The 23,450-nt window shown below is 41.5% G+C and overlaps 1 protein-coding gene and 1 pseudogene across 1 annotated transcript; one reads left to right on the top strand and one right to left on the bottom strand.

The window, feature by feature from the left end:
- Nucleotides 1-843: 843 nt before the first annotated feature.
- LOC137753588 (proteasome subunit alpha type-2 pseudogene) lies at nt 844-1,752 on the top strand (annotated as a pseudogene).
- A 100-nt stretch (nt 1,753-1,852) lies between these two features.
- On the bottom strand, nt 1,853-21,064 carry LOC137753585 (ATP-dependent RNA helicase DDX19B). The gene is made up of 12 exons (XM_068528854.1): nt 20,886-21,064; nt 14,554-14,602; nt 13,609-13,662; nt 12,427-12,562; nt 12,053-12,145; nt 9,777-9,879; nt 9,094-9,208; nt 6,665-6,842; nt 6,055-6,292; nt 5,348-5,510; nt 4,693-4,884; nt 1,853-4,258 (listed from the first exon to the last, which is right to left on the bottom strand). Exons 1-12 carry the CDS (start codon nt 20,940-20,942, stop codon nt 4,197-4,199), a joined length of 1,440 nt encoding a protein of 479 aa, XP_068384955.1. The 5' UTR covers nt 20,943-21,064; the 3' UTR covers nt 1,853-4,196.
- Nucleotides 21,065-23,450: the final 2,386 nt, after the last annotated feature.

The following is a 23,450-nucleotide window of genomic DNA, read 5'->3' as shown; positions in this document are numbered from 1 at the left end:
GTGTTCTCAGTACAACCAGTGACATCCTGGCACTTACTGTGTGATGGGACTGATGTAATAATCTTCTAACTGGTTTCTCAGATGCCAGCCTTTTCCAGCTCCAATATATCCTGTATATCTCTGCTAGACCATTTTCCCCAAAACCCCATTTCATCACTTCCTGTGATCTAAGAATCTATGACAATTCACTACTAAATCCAAATACTGTTCAAATAATCAAATCTCATTTTCTACTTAACAAGACTTTTCTCTGCCCATGTGGCAAGGCTGCTCCCTTCACTACCCTTCCAGTATACTGCATTTATCCTAGTGAAGTTGCTTTGGTCTTAATAGGGCCTAATCTGCCTAGGCCACTCTTCTTGTCACTTGGAATCCCACTTTTCTCTCATAAGCAAACTCAACCCCTTCATGAAATCTTCTCTAACCTCAGAAATCCTTACCTTCTGAATATCAGATACTGTGAATGAAACAGCCTTCACGTTAAATAATAAACAAGATGGGAACAAAAAAGGGAGAAGACCTGTTTCCAAGCCCTATTTGTATTCCTTTCCTAGGACTAGAAAATCGAATATAAGGCCTTTGTAATGCAGGCATCTACCTTCTTTCTGATTAGTTAGCCAGCATACTCTGGTTTGCCAGCAGGAAAAACAGGAATGTAAGGAGTCCTCTGGCAACTGAGTAGGGCCCTTGGCCTATGGTGACATCCCAACTGCTTATGTTGGAGCAATGTCAACTCTGAAATGGAATAGTAGTATCAGGTGATGACTAGTCTATGGAATAATACATAAATCTTCACCAATACCAGCAACCAAAACGTGCTGTTTTCTTCTTATACTCAGAAATGATGTCTTAGTAACAAGAACATGTCATAATTCAGTTAAACATCAATAAAGAATACATTAACGGGGTCTTTGGGTAAAGATGGCAGAGCGTGGTTACAGCTTTTCGCTGACTACATTCAGCCCATCTGGTAAGCTTGTCCAGATTGAATATGCTTTGGCTGCTGTAGCTGGAGGAGCCCCTTCAGTGGAAATAAAAGCTGCAAATGGTGTGGTCTTAGCAACTGAGAAGAAACAGAAATCCATTTTGTATGAAGAGTGAAGTGTCCACAAAGTGGAGCCAATCACCAAGCATATAGGTTTGGTGTATAGCGGCATAGGCCCAGATTTCAGAGTGCTTGTGCACAGAGCTCGAAAACTAGCTCAACAATACTATCTCGTTTACCAAGAACCCATTCCCACAGCTCAGCTGGTACAGAGAGTAGCTTCCGTGATGCAAGAATACACCCAGTCAGGTGGTGTTCGTCCATTTGGAGTTTCTTTACTTATTTGTGGCTGGAATGAGGGACAACCATATTTATATCAGTCAGATCCATCTGGAGCTTACTTTGCCTGGAAAGCCACAGCAATGGGAAAGAACTATGTGAATGGGAAAACTTTCCTTGAGAAAAGATATAATAAAGATCTGGAACTTGAAGATGCCATTCATGCAGCCATATTAACCCTAAAGGAAAGCTTTGAAGGGCAGATGACAAGATAACATAGAAGTTGGAATCTGCAATGAAGCCGGATTTAGGAGGCTGACTCCAACTGAAGTTAAGGATTACTTGGCTGCCACTGCATAACAATGAAGTGACTGAAAATCTGGAATTTCAGATAACCTCTCTACTTAAACATGTTTAAAGTATGTTTTTGTTTTGCAGACTTTTTGCATACTTACTTCTACATGGTTTGATGGACTGATGTTTTTAAAATGAGACTTATAGATCATAATAAACCGTTAAATTCAAAAAAAAAAAGAATACATTAACGACTGATTAGTTCTTATGCATACAACCAATGAACACTCCAAAAAACCAATAAAATCCATTGTTTATGGATAATGAACATATCCAGAATTTTCCACTGGGCCCAAATCTCCTTTTCTCAAGTGAGTTTCTCTGTTGTAGGGCACAGTTTATCATTCCATACATAGGAACTTACTAAAATCAGCAGAATAAACTCTGGGGACTGAAGCTCAAGGGCTCCACACATTTTTACATCACTGATGTCTCAAAATGGCACAAGGTCACAGAAGCAGCTATGGACCATTACGCCCTAGAGGCTAAGCTCTGGCAGAAATGAACATGGACTGCAGTGACACTGGGGGCCTTTCCGGAGCCATCCATACAGTGAGTCTTTCTTACCTTTTAAAAAGACACATACTCCTTTGGGAGTTTCTCCCCAGGAAAATACATTTAAACTCAAAACACTGCATAAACTTCATAAACTCCATAAAACCCATCCAGTGAGTTCTTAGGGGTCTAGCCCCAGATAAGGAACTGTTAATCTGGATTTCTACCAGATACCCATTTATTCCTACTATTGAAGAGTCTGAAGCACATCGCTTCCCATTTTCCTGCTCAGATTTAGGGCTACTCAGTAGGTAGGTTACACATGTTGTGAGAAGGTGGGATGTGCTCAGCCTGCAGCCTCAGGAGTCCACACTCCTTTAATTATTGCCTTTGTTTTAAGTTATTTCAGGGTTGGTCCACAGGACTTTGCGGGGGTTGGGGGGGGCATAAAATTTCTTCCCTTTTTACAAGACTCCCAAGGTGGGTCAGAGTTGGCCAGAAGTACAAACAAGACTCAACACAGTCAAGTGCCCACAGGGGAATGTGGCAGGACTGACAGTCTGCGGTTCTCTCTGTAGCATCTGTAACGTCAGATTAGGGAAACCACCTGGGAGGCTGACATTGGCCCCTTCCCTTCCCAGGAGACAAATCTGGCCCTAAAACACAGAAATGCCTACAAGGAAGGTCTGGGATTGGAATAGTTCTCATCACAGAAAATCCCTCTTTCAGGCCTGGTCCTAGATAAAGTGGCCCTTCCGTATCGAAGTCAAAGAGCTGAAGAGGACTCTCAGCTGGGGTTTCATATGCGCTTGTAACTCAGCTTCATCTCATCTTTGCTCTGTCACTCTGTGGGTACCAACAGCTTTGGCCAGGTATGAGGAAGTGTCCATTACTATTATTTGCTCTGACTGCTCTGCACAAAGATGCCAAGTAAGGATGGAGCAAAGGCCTTGGCAGTGACTCTTGCCTTGGACAGATGAATGGCTGTAGTCCACCTTGTCCCTTAGTTGCACCTGTTTGTATTCCAAGCACTGTGAACGCAGATATTCAGAATCCTTTTATAATCAAGATGCCTAAATTCTGAAATCATTCCCCAGCACTGACAAAAAACTTGCCTTCTGTGATCTGACTACTGCTGATCGCTTCTGGAGCCCTGAGACTGGCCATTAGCAACTTGAAACCACAATTTTCACTGAGGATCCAAACCTCAGAGCACCTTTTATTTGCTTAGGGCTACTAAACGGTCAAGGTGATGTTAGGGATGTAAAAAAGATGCTGCAAGTGCCCACAAGATCAGGTTTTGTGGCAAGCCAGGACCACCACTAATTCTCCACGATGACTTCTCCACAGGACTTGCTCAAGCACAAGCACAGTTACCAGATGTGCATTCTACACAGATTGCACCCGCTGAGAAGAACAAGTCATGGTCTGCAACACAGACTTGTATACACCAAAGATCCCAGGTTGGCATTTTGGTCCATGCTTAGCAAATCTTCCTGCTCTGGCCATCAGGACAGCGGAGACTGACAACACTCAGATGAGCTGTCCCAACCCAAATCCAGAGCAGCAGCTCGCAGGTCTCCTCTGCTGCTTCATGCCACACTCCGGACATGATGACTGGCTTACACACCTAACCTACTCGGTCTCTCTCTCTCTGTGTTCCCTCTTCACCTCTACTCTGTCACTTTCACAAGGGCTGGAGGCTGGCCTGAACAATTCTAAGCAGAGAACAGGCTGCCTCAGGGGCTGCCACAAAGGCTCCTGAGCAAGTGATCAGCCACAACATATAGATTAGCGTAATGATGTGGGAAAACGCTGGCCAAAAAACAGACGGAATTTCCAAAAGGTAAATTTCTGTGTATTCACGCCTAATCTTCAAAAGTTGTGTAAACAATTTTTTTCTACCTTCCCCCATCACTTGTACAATTTTTGTCAAGTCCAAACGTAATTTAAAATGAGGTAGGTAGTTTCTCTCTCCTCGTGCCTTCATCTTTGTGTTGACTGTTGAGGCCTGTGCCGTGAAAGCACTAGTGTCCCGTGCAGGGGGAGCACCAAGGGCGGCACCAGTGACTGCAGGAGCTTCTCAGTTGGCTATTTTCTCAATCTCGTCCAAGTCATCTGTGTCCAGTCTTTCTATTTTCTTATCTGGGGGAAAGAAAAGAGAATTCAAAGAGAGACCAACATGGCATTACAGAGACACACACTCAGGGAAGGGACAGCACAGCAGGGAGGGAGGAAACACAGGTCTCTGCCGCCTAGGAACGTGCTGTGCCTCTGGCCACAGAGATCCTTCACTGAACCCCAAAGGCTTCCAGTGACTGAGCAAGGGACACGGACAGCAACAGCCAGAGCCCCAGGCCCCTCAGCCTGGCCAGGGGGGACTGTCATTCAAGTCCCTGAGCCCCGCCCTCTCCAGATGTGCTCTTTGAGAACTTCCACATTGTAGGGAAGGAGGGGAATGGGACAGGGACACAGGCCTCTCTCAGGGCCACAGGAAAACCTACCCTTCACCCTCCCCTCGCCCCTGGACTCGCCCCTGTAAGGTAAGGGCCCGGCAGGGGACACTCCCAGGGACTCACTGAAATGCTCCTGGATCCTGTTCAGGATGTTCATGCTGTGCTTGCTGTCCACCATGTTCACGGCCAGGCCCCTCTTGCCAAAGCGGCCGGTGCGCCCGATCCGGTGCAGGTAGGTCTCGTTGTCCGGGTTCCCACCCTTGTCCACGGGAAGGTCAAAGTTGATGACGACAGACACCTGTTCCACATCGATACCTGCATGAAGGAGAGTTGGACAGGAGTAAGGATGGGAGACAGAAATCCCTGTTGTCCACAGTCAGGCCTACACACACCAACCTCAGGTGGAAGGAACAGTCTGGGATGGGCCAGCTCTGGGATTCAGACAAAGGGGCAGGTAGCAGAACCCAGAGGGAGAAAACAGAACTGTGGCAGGTGCTGACCAAATTATGAAATCAGCCATCAGGCTCCAGAGAGCCTCTGCTGGATACCAGTATCTGGAGAAGCAGCTAAAGCCTCACTGGGGGCCCCAAGAAGAGCAGGCGCCGTTCTGAGCCACCAAGTCAGGACTCCTGGCTTCTGTGAAAGTTCTCCTCTGCCGAGGGAATCCAAACAGGCTCTCCTAGAAAACAGGATCTCCCGCAAACCACCGGAGTGTCCCGCAGACGAGGGTCTCTCTCGCTACCCCGAGCCTGCAGACCAGGACACAATCTCTGCTCACCGCGGGCACACACGTTGGTGGTGACCAGAACCTTCTCTTTGCCCTCTCGGAAGCGCTCAATTACTGCAGCCCTCTGCTCCACCACCATTTCACCACTCAGCAGAGCCACCTGGTGGCCTTCTTTCGACAGCTCTGCTGCCAGCCAACTAGCTGTTTTGCGCGTCTGGAGAATTGAAAAGAATTGTTTTAAGTGAAGATACCTGTAAAAAAAAAAAAGACACCTGCAGAAAAGTGGCTTGTTGCCATTAGTATATATGAAGGCTCTACTGAGTTCAGTCAGCAGGTTAGGCTTAAAAGTTTCTGAATATTTTTTAGCCATGTGATTTTTTTGGATAAATTCCATCAATGATCTTAGTGTTTATCTATAAAGACTGGTTTGAGGCAAAGGTCTTCATTCCTAAATACTCTATATTATTAAAACTTTAAAATTATTTTCCTGGATATTTTTTGGAGTTTTTTTTCCCAAGTTATCTCTAAGAAGTGGGACCAAAGAAGGTTTAGATCTTCAGTCTTCCCCTTACAACTCATTACAACCTGCAAGAATATGTCCTGGGGCAGATGGAGGTGATTCATTTCCTTTCCAGCCACAGGGAGGGAACCTGGTCCCCCAGCACTAGGTGGAGCTGGCTGAGAGGGAGGGCGCAGGGCCACACCCTCCCGTAGAGCTCCGCCCCCACACGCCTCCTCCTGCTGCTGCTGCTACTCACGTGGCAGAAGATCATGGCTTGAGCAATGGTGATGGCCCCGTAGATATTACACAAGGCCTGGAACTTCTCATCTCTGCTACTGCACAGGACATAATACTGCTTGATGGTGTCCAGTGTCTCCTCCTCGCGCTTCAGTTTGATGATGTTTGGGTCTGGGACCACCTTCTGGGCAAATTTCCAGACAGAGTCTTCGAAGGTGGCAGAGAAAAGCAGCATCTGGCAGTTCCTGGGAAGCATCCTGCAAGGGAAGGCCCAGGTGTTCGACATGACCCCGACCGAGTGTTTCTCTGGAAGGAACAGAAGCACAGCCTCCCCAGGCTTGGATGACCTGCGTCCCCAGGAAGGTGGCAAAGCAGGGAGGAGCACTGCAGCGAGGAGGGAGGAGCAGACGTGGGGCAGGGACGGGTGGTGGTAGAGTCCCTAAGTCTCCTTCCTCAACCCAGGCTGGGGGTATGGTCAGTGCTGACATGGAAATGGCCCACCAAACAAATGCCTCTGAAAGCTGCAGAGTAAAGAACCTGGCAGGGGCAAGAAGAGGAGGGTGAAGTAAAAGGACATGATGCTGCAGATCAGGAGGCCGAGAAGTTCCTCCTGGCTCAAGAGTTCCTACCTCTGGATGCGGACGCTCTGATCTTGGTGGCCCTGAGTAGCTATCATCACGTCAGCCTCATCCAGAACAAACACCTTGATCTTCTTGGGGTCAATGAACTTGAGCTTGGAGCACCAGTCCAGAACGGTCCCAGGGGTGCCAATGACAATGTGCTCACTGATCTTCTGACCTCTTTCCACTGTGGAGACAAGATGTGTTCCATGGGTATTTCCATGGCAAAGCCAGCTCTACTCTCTGAGCAATTCTAAAGCTATGATGTATTTTAAAGCAATTGTTTTGATGTTTGCATTAATATTTTAAGGAAAGGTTAGGATAGCACTACAGTATTTAATAGACATTCACACAAAAAACAGTAATGCTGAAAAGATTTGGTAAGAGTATAAACAATGAGATGAAAATGGTATTCTTTTACATTCTCTATAATCATCAGTCCTCTTTCAAGGATTTCTTATCTTTATTTCTTCTCTGTCAACATCATTCTCCCTTGCCTGGGTTTGCATTTCCTCACAAGTAGACTTTTTCAAAGTTCTCACTCCAGTATACTCTGCCTCTCAGTTCTCCCAGCATCTATGTCAAATAAGTCAGTTGCCTTTAGGTGTCCCTTTCCCAGGTCAGTAAATAAGATTCATTATGGAAGGTTTTGTCTTTTCCAAGAAACAAACTGCCTCTCTTAGAGTGCTTCCCCAGACTAGGCCTGGCACAGCATGGCACATTCTTGGCCCTGTACAGCCTGAAATTGAGAATTTGGCTCATTTTGGGTTAGATGGTACTTACTGATTCAATTTTTAGTCCTTTAGTTACAGTATAACCTTAACCAAATACATACAAGCTCCCATAGAAGTCACAGCCAAGGGACTTCCCTGGTGGTGCAGTGGTTAAGACTCCACGCGCCCAATGCAGGGGACCCAGGTTCAATCCCTGGTTGGGGAACTATATCCCACATGCATGCCGCAACTAAGAGTTCACATGCCACAACTAAGGAGCCCATGTGCCGCAACTAAGGAGCCTGTGAGCTGTAACTAAGACCCAGTGCAACCAAATAAATAGAAAAAAAAAGTCACAGAGACAATTTTGCCTTAACATTAATGTTGAGTCAATTTAAAGCTAACAAATGCTCCTTTTTACTTCAGTTAACAAACCAATTACTGCCCTCCACAAACACTCAGAATCCTCTGCCATTCTAACTCAAATACAAATTGCAATATTTTAGATGTCTTAAGACATCTAATCTAGACTTAGATTTTCCACTAAGTTTTATTGTCGTATTTACTTTTCTCTTCAGAAGTGACATAAGAGGACTCGCCTGGTGGCGCAGTGGTTAAGAGTCCTTCTGCAAATGCAGGGGACATGGGTTTGAGCCCTGGTCTGGGAAGATCCCACATGCCACGGAGCAACTAAGCCTGTGCGCCACAACTACCGAGCCTGCACTCTAGAGCCCACGAGCCACAACTACTGAAGCCCCTGTGCCTACAGCCTGTGCTCCGCAACAATAGAAGCCACTGCAATGAGAAGCCCGCGCACTGCAACGAAGAGTAGCCGCCGCTCGCCGCAACTAGAGAAAGCCTGTGCGCAGCAACGAAGACCCAATACAGCCAAAAACAAATAAATAAATAAACAAACAAATTTAAAAAAAAAAAGAACTGACTTAAGTTGCCATTAGGATACGTACACCGAGTGGACTTCTGCCAGTCATCAAGTCAAAGGTTTGTGTTAAAGATCCACAGGACTCAACCAAGATTCCAACGAATTTATAATTACTTAAATATTGTTAGTTTGTTGTAAAACAAGCAAAAGTAGAAAGAATGGATAAAGAAAAAAGAATAATAAAAATATCTCCCAGGGTTAATTGCCATGAACATTCTAGAACACTTTTGCTCTTCTAATGACATTAAAAAAAAAAATCAGTCTATTTTATAAGTAATTGGTCTACTCAAAAAGTCAAATGTAACGTAGTGGAGGGGACGGGAGGCGACTATTCTAGACTGGAAGAAAGAGATATAACAACCAAATGCAATGCATATACACTGACTCGGTCTTGGTTCAACAGAAAAGACATAAAGAAACACTTCTGGGACAATTAGGGGGAAATGAAATGGACTAGATGTTAGTTATTAAAAATGTGTAATTTTCTTGGTTGTGATAAGGGTATTGTGGATATGCTGCAGAATGTTCTTACTATGAAATGCACACTAAAGTACTTAGGAATAAAGAGCACAGTGTCTACAATTTACTTTCAAATGATTCACCAAAAAAAAAAAAAAAAATATGCACACATATACAGATAAAGCAAATATGGCAAAATGTTAACTTTTCGAATCTAGGTGGAAGTAACATGTGTTCATTGTATTATTTCAACTGCGTACGTTTTGAAATTTTTCAAAATAAAAAGTAATTAGCTTAATTAACAAGGATCACATAGGCATACTCACATTTATTGCCACGAACAGCATAAGCTAGCTTCAGTTCAGGGTAAAATTTGCCCATCTGCTCAATCACTTTTCCCGTTTGAAGAGCGAGCTCGTAAGTTGGGGAGAGGCACAGACACTGGTAGGGAAAGAATGCAGAGAGAGAATTCAAGACACTCACTATTATGCAACAGGGAATTGCCATTAGAACTTAATGATTCCTCCAGCTGAGGCTGAAGCAAAGAATATATAAAGTGCACACCATTTGACTCTAAGCTGCAGAGTCATAAGCTGTAATTCTCAGGGGTCAGAACTCTGGCTGGGTAAAGACACTTGAGAACAGCTATTGGCCACTGGAGTACCAAAAGCCCCATGTGAGCAGGGATCTGAAATTCCAATTGGAGATAAGCTTCCTTTTCTCTTACTCAGAAGGTTCTCAGAAGTTCCTAATGGATGACAGTTGTAGATTAAGGAGGTTTTTCTTGCAACTAAAGAAGCCAAGCCTATCAGCAGTATCCCAGGACTGGCAAATCATCGAAAGAGGAACAGGATTTTTGTTGTTACTGGAAGATCAACCATGTTGTTTGTGCTCAACTTAAGGGGTTCTAGTTTATGTGAAAAGTAATACATAGCTCGGCTTTTAATCCATCAAATGGCATTTCCCTTCCAGCTATGAGTTAGAAAACCCAAATTCACCAAGCCCTTACCTGGGGGTATCTGTTTGCAGGTTCTACTTGGCTGAGCATGGCCAACACAAAGGCAGCTGTTTTACCAGTACCAGACTGAGACTGGGCTATTAAGTTCTGTGGGCTGCACAAGAAAACACACTGTTTAGGAGTTTAAATCCCATGCATTCTTTCAGTGAATAAAAATGAAGCATAAAGCTTAATTAAAGAATGAATATTCCAACTTAATTTACAGAAGGAGGCCTTGGATTCTGTAGTAAAGTTACATATGATAGCTTCACAAATAGAAGATTTTATGGTGGGATTTGAAGTACTCCTTCCTTATCTTTTATCTATTCTTGACATAGCAGTGAGTGATTCTTTTAAAATGCGAGTCAGCTCATGTCACTTTTCTGCTCAAAAACCTTCCAATCAATCCTGATTTCATTCACAGCAAAAGTTAAAGTTCTTCTAATGCCCTACAAGGTCGCACCTAATGTGGCTCCCCAATAGCTCTCTGTTCTACCACCTCACCACTGCCCTCCCCCTTCCTCACTCCCCTCCACCACAACGCCCCAGCGCTGCTCTGGAAACATGCCAGCCATGCTCTTATCTGAGGGCTTCTGCACCAGCTATACAGTGCCTGGTACCACTGTCCCCAGATGATAACATGCCAACTCTCTCCTCTCCTTCAAGTCTTTGCTCAGATATCACCTATTTAATGAGATTCTACCCTAACTACTTGATTTAAAATTGCAACCTACTTTGAAGTGCCTTAAAAAACAAGATGTACTGATAGATGGATACACGATAGAGCATAGTAAATAGTCACAGTAAAATGTCAGTGAAAGAATCTAGGAGGTGGGTATATAGGTGTTCACTATAAAATCCTTTCAACTTTTCCATAATAAAACGTTGAGAGTAAAACTGCAGTCAGGTCCTTGGTATTCCCAATCCCCCCTATCATGCTCTATTTTTCTCCTTAGCACTTATCAACTTTTTAAAAAAGAACTTTATTGAGATATAATTCATATACCATACAATTCATCCATTTAAAGTATACAAGTCAATGCTTTTTGGTATATTACATTAATGATTTTTTTTAATTGTGGTAAAATAGATAACATAAAATTTGCCATTTTTAAGTGTACAATTCAGTGGCATTAATTATATTTACAATCTATCACCTTTTAACAGACTATATATTTGATTTATGTTTAATAAAAATATATCATCTATACTCCAAACTAGAATGTAAGCTCCTTGTGAGCAAGAATTTTGGTCTGCTTTGTTCACTAATGTATCCAAGTGCCTAGAATAGTATCTGTTACAAACCAAGCCCTCAATAAATATGTTAATGAAGAAAAAGTACTAGAAAATTCTCTCAGATCTCTTCTAACATTGACAATCTAACACTGAGCATCTATGAAAGCATCAAGATCCATAAACACAAGTGGCAAATGTGAAACAATCTAATAAACATTCAATTTATTCATTTTTAAGTATGCTCAAAAGACATTATCCATCTTGAAAAATACCATTATTATGACACAGAACAAAAAAAAAAACTTTGAGAAAATACAGACCTAAAGTATCTATTTTCAGACAAATAGGGAAAGGGGGATTTAGGATTATATGCAGTACAAATTTAGATAATCATATGTGATGTAGGGATCAGTTTTTATAAAAAGTTCCTCATGCTCTAGAACCTTGTTCCTCAAAATGTGGTCTGACACCAGCAGTACCAGCAACACCGGGAAGCTTGTTAGAAATGGTGAACCTCAGGCCCCACCTCAGACTTCCTGAAATCAGAATCTGCATTTTAATAAATTCCTATGAGATTCAAATGCCTACGAAAGAGTAAGAAGCACTGCACCAGAAAATGACCTTAGCAATTGTACTATTCTGGTCTCCTAGAACCCTGTTTGGTTTTTGTCTTCTACATTTGAGACATATATTTTACTTATCCATATAATGAAATCATGGTGTATATAAATGATATAAATGTATTTACCAACATATAAATATTATTATGTAATTATCGTATCAAAAAAACATTTAAACATTTTATATGGTTCCTTTAAGAAAAAAGTATACATATGCAAGTTTACATAGAAAAACATGTATTAGTCTCTACTCCAAATATTAATAGTGTAGGGGAGAGGGAGATTACAAATTATTTCTTTTTTCTTATTTTTCACTGTTTTATAACTCTTCTAAAATGAGCATGTATTACTAGTATAGTTTTTTAAAATAATAAAAGTTAAAAAAAAACATGGGAGGTTAAAAATGGGATAGAGTTGCATCAGGACACGTACGGCTCAGCAAGCATTAAAGGCAATGCGTTCTCTTGTATCTTCGATGGACGGTTGAAGCCCATGGCGTAGACTCCCTGGAGAAGCTGTGGTTTCCTAGAAAAACAGTTAAAGATGAAAGTCACAGTCTCTTTGGTTGAGGAAAGAAGCCAAATATCTAGCTAACAGTACTAGAATTGTGAACTGGACACAATGTATGAGTGCAGCTAAAGCTTTTACAAATTACCTAGAAATTTTACTTACTAGCCCAAAGCAGCTAAATTCTTTTATTAAACTTGTCTTAACTAAAAATGTTCTGTAGTGATGAAAAAATACTTGTAACAGGCCTAGGATTTCTATCTAAACACAAAGGGGAGAGACAGAAAGTAAATACTCACAGCCGAAGCTCCTCGAAGGACTTCACCGAGTAGAGTGGGGAGTTTGGATCCCGCTGCAGGACTTCCACTTGGTTGGTGTTATCAACAAGGTTGCTTCTGATCAGCTTGTTGAGTAAGGACTGGGCGGCTCTGTCCTCTGTCAGGAAAAAAAGAGTGTGAAGATTTTAAAAAGTCCATGAAATCCAGCGTGATCTCATCTGAATTCAGCTGCCATTGGTATTTTAAGCAATAACATGCATTTGTATTGGGACTCCTGATTCAAGGTATAGCTTAGTTTTGATTTATAAATGCAATTAAAATAGTTTTATTAAAGTGAAAAATTATGATAACTCGTATCATCTGTGGGGGCCTCATATTCTTCTCTAGAACTCTATTCCTAAAAACTATCCTTTCTTGAGGTTACTGATTCCTCCTATCCAAACCCAAATATTTACTCCCCAATTTACACTCAATATAAATTTAAAATCATGAGCTTAAGGGACTTCCCTGGTGGCGCAGTGGTTAAGAATCCGCCTGCCAATGCAGGGGACACAGGTTTGATCCCTCGTCAGGGAAGATCCCACATGCCGTGGAGCAACTAAGCCTGTGCGCCACAACTAGTGAGCCCACGTGCCACAACTACTGAAGCTTGCGTGTCTAAAGCCCATGCTCCGCAACAAGAGAAGCCACCGCAATGAGAAGCCCGCGCACCACAATGAAGAGTAGCCCCCACTCCTGCAACTAGAGAAAGCCTGCGCACAGCAACGAAGACCCAATGCAGCCAAAAATAAATAATAAAATCATGAGCTTAAAAACCACATCACAACAATGGAAAAAAAACAAATTAACAAAGTCTGTATCTTAATGTTAGATAAGCTGTTCGTTAAATGTGTCAAAATACCAACAAATATAATTTTATTAGAAAATGGTGACGCAAGTTAAAATTTCTTTTATAAAGACCAATACAAGATAATCATTCAGGGAATATTTCCTGCTGCTGCTGAAGTTTATCAGTTGTTCAAAGTAAAATTTCTCTAAAATGTAAAGAATTAGAATCCCTTTACCAATGACTATGTTGAACTTTTATTAGCACTGTGACTCCCATTAAAGCCCAGCTAAGTAGGGTGTAAAAATGAAACCTCATAACATTCCATTCTCTTAGACTGTAGAACTTCATGTATACATAACTCTAGGCTAGGTTACCTTTCTCTTCTTCATCTGCCTTCTCTGCATTAGCATTGGTCTTGACCACAGCACCTTTATCAGACACAAAGCGACCGTCATTCAAAATCACATCCCATACCCAACAGCTGAGACAATTCAAATTCTATGAGACACTAGAAATGTAAAGGCCTAGGGAGCAAAAAAATAAATGAGGAAACCAAGCCACAGATAAAAACATTTTATTGTTCCTATATAAACAAAGGTATGAAAACTCTCGCTTATATTTCAGTTCTTTCCAAGTCCTCTCACTTTACCTCAAAAACTAATATTAATCCCTCACAGCATCAATATTTCTCTCATGTTACAGAAAGATGGTTACAGCAATGACCAAAACCACCTTGATACTCAACAGAGGAATATCTATATCTATGCAAATCATATTTCGTCAATATACAAACACCATAGTGCCATTAAGACTCTTTGTATATAAATTGTTGATTAATAGAAACATATATTCAATGTTGTAGTTCTGTAAAAACATACAGAAAAATAATTCAGAGTGAGGTAAGGGTTACAATTTCTCCCCTATAATACTAAATACATCAACAAAAATTCAATGGACATATTAGGTTTTTGGTAGATACGATTTCAGAATAATTACAATAGGTTAACCCTCAGGTTGTTCATACGTTGTCTATCTCATCTCAAATTGAGGAATATTTTAAAAAACAAATAATCATTGGCAGTATATTTTCATGGTTAGTAATACACTTTATAATTTATAAGCCCATTAGGCATCCTCATGCTTATATGAAGCAGAATACCAAATCATCCCGTTTGTTGATTCCCAAATCAAATGACTGCCAATATCTGCCAGCCCCCTGTCTGGTACACATATAATTTTTTTTCCAGACAGTTGTTATGTTAAAACATTAATACTAAAGGAAATTATTTTTGTTTTCAAACTAGCATTTAGTTACTCACCATTGGCATCTGGTTTGATTTTCTCTTCCTTAAGATGCAAGTTGCTCAACTAAATGGAGAACATGGCGGGGAAAGTGTCAGGAAAATCACAAGATTTTGCATCAATAGTGCCTCCCCCAGTGAAGCTGGGAAGAAATGAACCACTCTCATGACCTATTCGTTAGGACATATTCATTAGGTTGTTCTGCTGGGCTCCTTTTGTTTACTAAATGTTAGAGTGAGAATAAACAAAATATCCCACAAAACCAGTTGAAAAAAATTGGTTACACAACAGCTCAAAATCCACACTTCCTAATTACAATCCTTAGAAAGAATTATAATTTGTGAGTTTGCTTAATGCCCGGATTACACAGATTCTCTCAGTCTCTCAACAGAATGCCATTTGAGTTGTCACTCTCAGTTTTCAAACAAGAGGAAATTTAGAGAGATACTGGAGAATGCAGTCATTCTTCAGAGAGCACTGAGGCGGGAAGACTGCAATGAAAAGCATCTGTGGGTGGGAACCAGTCACGCTGCAGGCTATGTTGGAGCGACAGGGCCACAGCACGCCAGTATGCACCCTCACATTCGGGTTGCCTTGTGCTAGATGTCTGGTATTTTAAATGGGGAACAGCCTAGAGCATCACGGCACACTATGTAATCAAAATACCCAGCAGGATGAAGTGGGAATAGAAAGGAAGGGATAAAGGAAAGACATTTCAAAGAAAGATTTATTAGGACTTTGATCAAACACTGTAAGTTAGGGATATCCTGGAAGGACTTATCTCCCCTATTAGTATGCAAATTTGTCAATTATACCTCAATAAAGCCAAAAAAAAAAAAGAAAGAAAGAAAAGAACAGAACTTAAAGACGGGATATTTTTATTTTTAGTTGACCTTTGGATCTAGCCAAAGCAGGTGCTCTAATCATAAAATATTAAGTGGGGCTTAAGACATCATGTAGAGAAGGGAAAAAGAATGAAAATCGCCACAATCAAACGGCTATTGCTTAAAGCACCACTTGCACAGGATTTCTATGTCTTGAGGTTCATTTCTGCTTTTCCTCTAAGTCCAAGAAAGGGGAAAGTGGAGGGAGGAATGAAAAAACTGTTTTAATGGGTGGTTAGCTGGGAATGGAGGAACATCACTTCTATTGATGGAAACTGAAAAAGGAGTTTCTGGTGTCTGTCTACTTCGCTGTTGGGGTGGGTGGAGGAGGAAGCGGGGGGCGGGGGAACACACTGGAGAGATTGGCAAGACAGGGAATTGGAAAGAAAAAAAAGGAAATCACTATGAAGCAGTAAAAATCCTTCATTAATTCTGAAGGACAGAGAGCACACTAACAGATAATGAATGAGGCAACCTGCACCGTGTATGATATATAATAGGCGTTCAATATATTCTAGTCTTCACTAAAGCACTCCTCTTCCACAACCTACCAATGAACATGGTTTAAGCCTAATATTCAAGGCTGTTAAAAACAGAGGCAGACAGACTGACTTACTGGCAATATTTACAAGAGCAGGGTTAATAGTACTCACTCCTAGGGTGATAACTGCTACCTAAAATAAATGACAGGGTTGAGGTATAAGTGAGTTAGAAATATCCTTTACTGTAATAATCCGTGATAAAAGGACAACCTATTCTTTTGTTGGTATATTGTTAAAATTGAAGCTAACAGAGTAAATAAACAGTTAAAATAAATAAAATGCAATGTACAGAAAAAGTTGATAGCAACAATGTAAATGAAACCAAGAAATGTTGTTTTGATTACAATGTATCAGAATTCTGGAGAGGTTCCAGAAGATTCTGAAAACTTACTCAGCCCTCACTGGGCTGTAAGGATCTCAAAGCCTAAACAGCAAAAGCACCAGGACAGTGAAGTTCACATCACCTACTGCAGTGTCAGTGAACTGAACGCTGAAACTTACGTTGAAAGTCCAGTTAGTTCCGATTCCTTCCTTTGCTCTGCTTACTTGGACCAAAAAGGAGAAACCAATTTCTCTTGCAACTTCATTCAAAACTATTTTGCAATCCAAAAAATTAACCAAAAGGCAAAAAAGCCAAAACACCCACCTTATAATATCTACATTTTTTCAATGCCTTTAGTTAATATTTTAGCTTTTAAGATGTGTTAAAATAGTTGGAATCTATACAGTTACACACTGCATTTTATTCAAAAGCTACTTGAGAAAGGATTCTTGAGACAGAAGAAGGAAGATTTAATGGTTATTCAGTTATACTGAATAAGGAATGCCTTAGTCACAACGGTGAAGTAGGAGACTTAAGAGTCTTACTCATCAGAGTTTCCTACTCCCTTTGCCCTTCTCTAAATTGAAATTTCCTAAGGAACAAGGGGAACAAAGAGGAACCACAGGGGTATGAGGAAATAAACATAAATAGGATCTAATATTTTCTTTTCTAAAATGAGTAAGAAATGGAGCTTGATGAATATTTAAAACACAGTAACCTTGTACTGCACATGTCAGAGTCACCTACATCACACAATTCCTGTGGAGATCCTCAGTGGGAGTTCCACAAGGCAGAAGGAAAGAGCTGTCTTTACTCATTTGTTCAGTTTTAGAATATTCGGATCTATTATAATTTACCTGTGCATGATTAAGTAAATTCACAAAACTTATCCAGGTTCAACTAATCTGTACAATATGGATAAGTAATTCAAAAGATTCCTGCAAAGAAAATGAATTATAGATAACAATAACTATAATAATAACAATCACTTATATAGCACTTATTTCAGGCATGTCCATAAATCAGTGAGGTAGGTACTATGATTATCCCCATTTAACAGATATGGAAATTGAGGAACAGAGAAGTTAAGCAATTTGCCCAAGGTTATAAGTGATGGGCCCAGAATACAAATCCAAGTCTATCTGGCTACAAAGTCTTAGGTCTTAACTTCTACACAATACTGCCTCTCATAGATGATACTAATCTCAAAAAAATAATAATAAACTTAAAGATGATACAATGATGCAGTCACTTTGGAAAACAGTATGGCAGTTCCTCAAAAGTTAAACACAGAGTTACTATATAATCCAGCGATACCACTTTTAGACAGATACCCAAGAGAACTGAAAATGTCCACACAAAAACTTGTACAACTTTCCCAGTGGCACAGTGGTTAAGAATCCACCTGCCGAATCCGCCTGCCAATGCAGGGGACACGGGTTCGAGCCCTGGCCTGGGAAGATCCCACATGCCGCGGAGCAACTAGGCCCGTGAGCCACAATTACTGAGCCTGCGCGTTTGGAGCCTGTGCTCCGCAACAAGAGAGGCCGCGATAGTGAGAGGCCCGCACATCGCGATGAAGAGTGGCCCCCGCTCGCCACAACTAGAGAAAGCCCTCGCAGAATGGCTTCGCAGAAACGAAGACCCAACACAGCCATAAATAAAAATAAATAAATAAATAAAATTGACTGTGGTGATGTTGATCTAATCTTCCTATTACATAAAAAAATTAACTCAAAATGGATCACAGACATAAATGTGACATTTAAAGCCATAAATCTTCTAGATGAAAATACAGATGAAAAGCTTTGAGGCCTTGGGGAAGGTATATTTCTTAGAACACAAAAAGAACTAATCATGAAAAAATTGACAAATTAGAATTAGCCAAAATTGAAAATGTCTCCTCTTCAAAAAAGTACTGTTAAGAAAATTAAAAGGCAAGTTCCAGTCAGGGAGAATATTTATGCAGATGACATATTTGATAAAGGACTTGTATCCAGAATACATAAAGAATTCTCCCAACTCAATAATAAGAAAACAATCAAATTTTTTAAGTGGGCAAAAGATTTGAAAAGCCACTTCAAATAAGTTATACAGGTGGCAAATAAGCACATGAAAAGACTCTCAACATCATTAGTCATTAGGGAAATGTAAATTAAAACCTCAGTGACATACCACTATACACCTATTAGAATGGAGGGAAAAAACTGGCCATGCTGTGCTGGTGAGGATGTGGAGCAACTAGAGCTCTTATACATTGCTGGTGGTATTACAAAATGGTACAGCCACTTTGGAAAACAGTTTGGTTTGTAACTTATAAAGTTAAACATACACTTAACATATAACCCAGCAAATCTCATATTAGGTATTTACCCAAGAAAAACGCAAACATAAGTCCATACAAAAATCTGTATCCTAATGTATATAATGGCTTTATTGATAAATGCCCAAAACTAGAAAATACACAAATGTTCATCAACAGAAGACTAAGCAAACTGTGGTACACCCATGCATGGAATACTACCCAGCAATAAAAAAGAACAAACTACTGATCCATGCAACAACATGGTTGAATCCCAAACGCATTATGTTAAATGAAAGCCAGATTTTTCAAAAGGCTACATATTATATAATTCCATTTATACCACATTTTGGAAAAGGTGGAACTAAAATAACACAAAGCAAATCAGCAGATGCCAGAGATGGGTGGAAAGAAGGAAGTGAATGCAAAAAGTTTGAGGGAACTTTTTGGAGTCGTAGAAACATTCTATATATTGATTGTGATGGTAGCTATACAACTGTACGTCTCTGTCAAAATTCACAGAACTGTAGCACTAACAAGGGCGAATTTTACTTTATATAAACTATATCACAATAAACTTGACTTAAAAAAATTAAAAGGCAGTCCAAGAGATCCAACATTCAACTGATAAGAGTCTGGAAAGAGGAAATGAAGAAAAACCAAGGGGAAGAAATCAACAATGAAATTTTTCAAGAAAATTTCCCATAACACAAGGACAAGAGTTTTCCAGATTGAAGTTCCCACCCAGTGCCTAGTAAAATGAATGAAAATAGACCCATATCGAGACACATCATCATGAATTTTCTGAATACTGGAGACAAATAGAAGATTCTTCAAGCTTAGAAAGGGAAAAAGAGGTCACATCAGGAATCAGAATGGTCTCAGACATCTCAACAACAAATACAGAAATCTAGAAGGCAATAGAACAATGCCTTTAAAATTTGGCAGGAAAATAATTTCCAACTAACAATTCTACACCCAGCAATACTATTGTTCAAATGATAGGGCAAAATAAGCTAATTTCGGAAAGGCAGTATCTTAAAAATTTTACTTCCCGTACACCTTCAGAAAGCTGATAAATGGCTCCACCAAATCGAGAAAGATGAAGAGAGGGGATACAGAAAGGAAGGGATCCAACACAAGAGAAGAGGAGGAAGTCCCCAGAATGAGGGCAAAGGGAAATTTGCCCTGTTCCCCTCCAGCCCCCAAAATGAATTGGGGCAACTAGTACAGTTTGAAGCAGGCTGAAAGACCTGGGAGAAATGGAATTGACAGAACACCTGATGTGTGGGAACATCCTGAGATAAACTTAGACAATTAGCAAAGAGCCTGGGGTTGAATTGGTGATAAACACAAAGAAAAAAAAAGGCAGTTAAATATTACAAGGGAAAAGTTGTATAGGAAATAAAGGTATTCCTGAGTTACTAATAATATAAGCACAGAATACTGATCTAACTAAAATCACAATATAATGGAAAGATGGGGAATGGGAAGCTGTGCTTTTGTGGTGGGGAAAGGAGGATGTAGGAAAGTGTCAAAATCAATAAACACCTAAAACGGAAAATTCAAGAAGTAGCAAAGCAAGCATGTTATTCAGGGAACAAGGAGGTCAGTATCGTAAATCAATGTCAAGAGAAATAACAATTTTCTTTGGGGAGGAAGAAACTGGCGGGAACCACTTTCTAAAACTATTTGACTCTATCTATGTGCATATGAAACATTTTTATCAGTTATAAAAAATAAGACTAAGTCCTTGTTCTCGAGAAATTAACAGAAATAAGTACCAACAAAGCGGGTTCAAAGCACTATCAGAACTCGAGTGTTTAGGCGGGAAAAATGAATTCTACATAGTAACGTTTAACCCATATCTTGCTTACTTTGTGTCAGGCCCAGAACAAAGTTAAACGGATCAGGAGAGGATTTACTGACTGCCAAGCCTACAGAGTCAATCATTCATCATCACTGAGCAAGCTGAGGAAGCACAGAAATATGAATGAATAAGCCATGGTTCCTGAGCCCAGGCAGCTCAGAATCGGGAGGTGGAAAATGACACCTACATAGGTGATTATTACAATTCAAGGTCCTGACTCCAGGAAGAGAGGCGGGCGCCTGCGCTTACGTAACCTGCGCACCTGCGCTTACGTAACCTGTCGGGGGCTGGCGGGTGGGTAAAGAAAGCCAGCTCAGGGTCCAGGCTGCATCCATCCCGGCCCAGACCAACCTAGGGAGTGTCTTTTCCCAGGCATCTGATCACGGCCAAAACGGCTCCCTGACCCTTTTACGGCTGAAGCCAACTCACCGACTCGGCTGCCGCTTCCTGCTCGTCCACCGCCAGCGCCCACGAGTCGGTGGCCATGGTCGCGGGCACGGCTGGGACGCAGGTGCCGGCAAACTAGCCGGCTGGCGCGGCGCGATCAGCGATCAGGGTAGACTCCCGCCCCAAAGAGGGGGGAATTCTTTCGCTCAGGCGCTGGGGACCGGAAGCGGCGCGCCGCAGTGACGTCAGAGTCTGCCGCCGGACCGGCTGCCCCTCACCTGCTTTGGTGTGGCGCTTTTGTCGCCTTCAGGTCCCCGCTCCTTCATTGCTCTCGGTTTTTTATCCAACGTCCAGAACCGCAGACTAAGGTAGTATCTTAAAGTGCCTAAGCTCCTGTCAACCGGCTCTCCAACCAAAGGGCAAAACCACATTTTGCTCTCTATTGCCACCGTGCTGGGAGAGATGCCACATTCTCTCCCAGCACGGTGGCATAGAAGATGCTCATATAGATTGAATATATCAATACACAAAACCATTACGGATAGTGAGCAAGATGAATTTGAAACAGATTTTTTCCTTCGCTTTTCAGGTTGGTAATTTTAAGTGTCCAGGTGTTGGCTAGGGTGTTGGGAATCAGCCCTCTCAAACAGCGTTTGGTTAAAAATTTGTCCCACAGACTATGTGGCAACACCACTTACAGGAACTTAACCTTGAAAAATACTCAGAGAGGGTGCTAGGGAAATGTGTTCCAGGTAGAAAATCAGAGACAAAAAGCAAGCAGGTTTGTGGAACCAAACACAGTTTCTGGAATGATGACAAGAACCAGGGATGAAGTTGATAGGAGGTCCATTAAAAGGGCCGTGCAGAGCAGCTTATGAGCAAATGAGTTCACTCGAGGGATCGCCCCACTCCGGTGTGACTTTTAGAGTTAGCCTTGCCTGGCTAGAATCCCAGCTCTCTCATGTAAGGGTTCTGTGACTGGGAGAATTAAAAAAAAAAAAAAAATATATATATATATATATATATATGTGTGTGTGTGTGTGTGTGTGTGTGTGTGTGTGTGTGTGTGTATGTGGCTTTTAGAAGAGGTAAAATAAGGTTTAAGTGTGACACTTTCCCTTAACTGGGGTCAAACAAGCTTCTCTCTCCTTGTTACTTCACTAGAAAGAAGCTGGGCACTTTCCTGCAACCTGAGTGAGAAATGAATCCCCCCTTCTTTCACTTTGCCAGTAATCCACTACAACAAATTAATTTCAAGTAACAGTGGGGTCTATGGGGAATTTTACTTGTAGACTGTAAGTAAAAATATTTGGGAAAGAGTAAAGCAGTTCCTGCAATCCTCTTCTTGCCATGATTCTTTTTCTCCCGCACTCCTTACAGGGTTAATTTGGGGGAGATTTTTTTGGACCCTACAGGTGAGGATGTGCAAGAAGAAAAAGGTAAATATGCATTATGGCAGGCCATGACCTACATCTCATGTGAGAAGCAACCCTGGGAATGTCTTGACAAATTATACTGATCACAGGGCTAAAAGAGGTTACGGAACTTTTAAGTTTAATGAGGTTAAAAATAAGCCATCAAAGTGCAGAACTGTATACAATAGGATCCACTTGTGCAAACAAAACAAACTCACATATATGCTTGTACATACTACAGAAAATGTATAAGATACACACAAAACTGCTATCAGTGGCTGCTTCTAGTGAGGGGCTCTAGAAGTCTGGGGTGGGAGGAGACTTCCTTTTCATTGTGTACAGTTAATCCTTTGAAAATTTTTCCACGTGCGTGTTTTCCTTTTAAAATTGTATTTCAGACAAACAGGAAAGGGAATACTATAACAGACATCTAGATTCCCACCTCAAGGCTTAAGAAATAAAACAATTAAGATTCAAATGAAGCCCCTGCAATGCCATCCCAAGAGACAGAAGCTCTCCTGAATTTTAGTGCTTATCTTTCCCATAAATGCTTTTAGTATGTATAGCTTTTCCTATTTAGAAAGAAAGAAAAAAAAAAAACTTAAAAATAAGCCCCAGGATTCTAGACTTTTCCATGTCCACCCCCAACACCTGCACAATGTGAGACTCCTGGTAAGAAGGAAACTGGTTCCCAAAGTGGGGCGTGGAGAGAGAAATCAAGGGAATAAGAGCACCTGGATTTGAATTCAGTCGCCTGCATTTACTCCCACGTGACCTTAGGCAGCCTGTCTCCTCTGAAATCCTGGTAAGCACTCATCTCACGCTTCGAGGATTCAACGAAATCACAAGATTAAGGGCCATCAGCCCAGTGCCCGGCCCTTGGCGAAGGCTTGATTAAATATACGCTATTATTATTATTCCTGTCCCCTCTCCCGTCCGAGCCCGGGGTGGGGGCGGGGAAGAAGCCTAAACGTGGAAAAAAAGGTCTTGTTTCTACCCTCAGATACTCACGTCGCCCACAGGCTGGGCGAGCGGAAAGCGCCCTACGGCGCGACCTCGGAACGGGCTAGTAGCCCAGGCCATCGCCCCTCAGCATTACAGTTACCACCGCCAACGGCCGCTCACAGCCCGAGCCTCATTGGCTGAGGCCTAGAAGCCAGTCCCGCCAGCCAATCAGAGAAGGGGAACGGCA

The sequence above is a fragment of the Eschrichtius robustus genome, chromosome 19, assembly GCF_028021215.1.
Source record: "Eschrichtius robustus isolate mEscRob2 chromosome 19, mEscRob2.pri, whole genome shotgun sequence".
Taxonomy (NCBI): Eukaryota; Metazoa; Chordata; class Mammalia; order Artiodactyla; family Eschrichtiidae; genus Eschrichtius; species Eschrichtius robustus.
The sequence above is the reverse complement of the archived record's forward strand: the minus strand, read 5'-3'. Positions and strand labels throughout refer to the sequence as shown.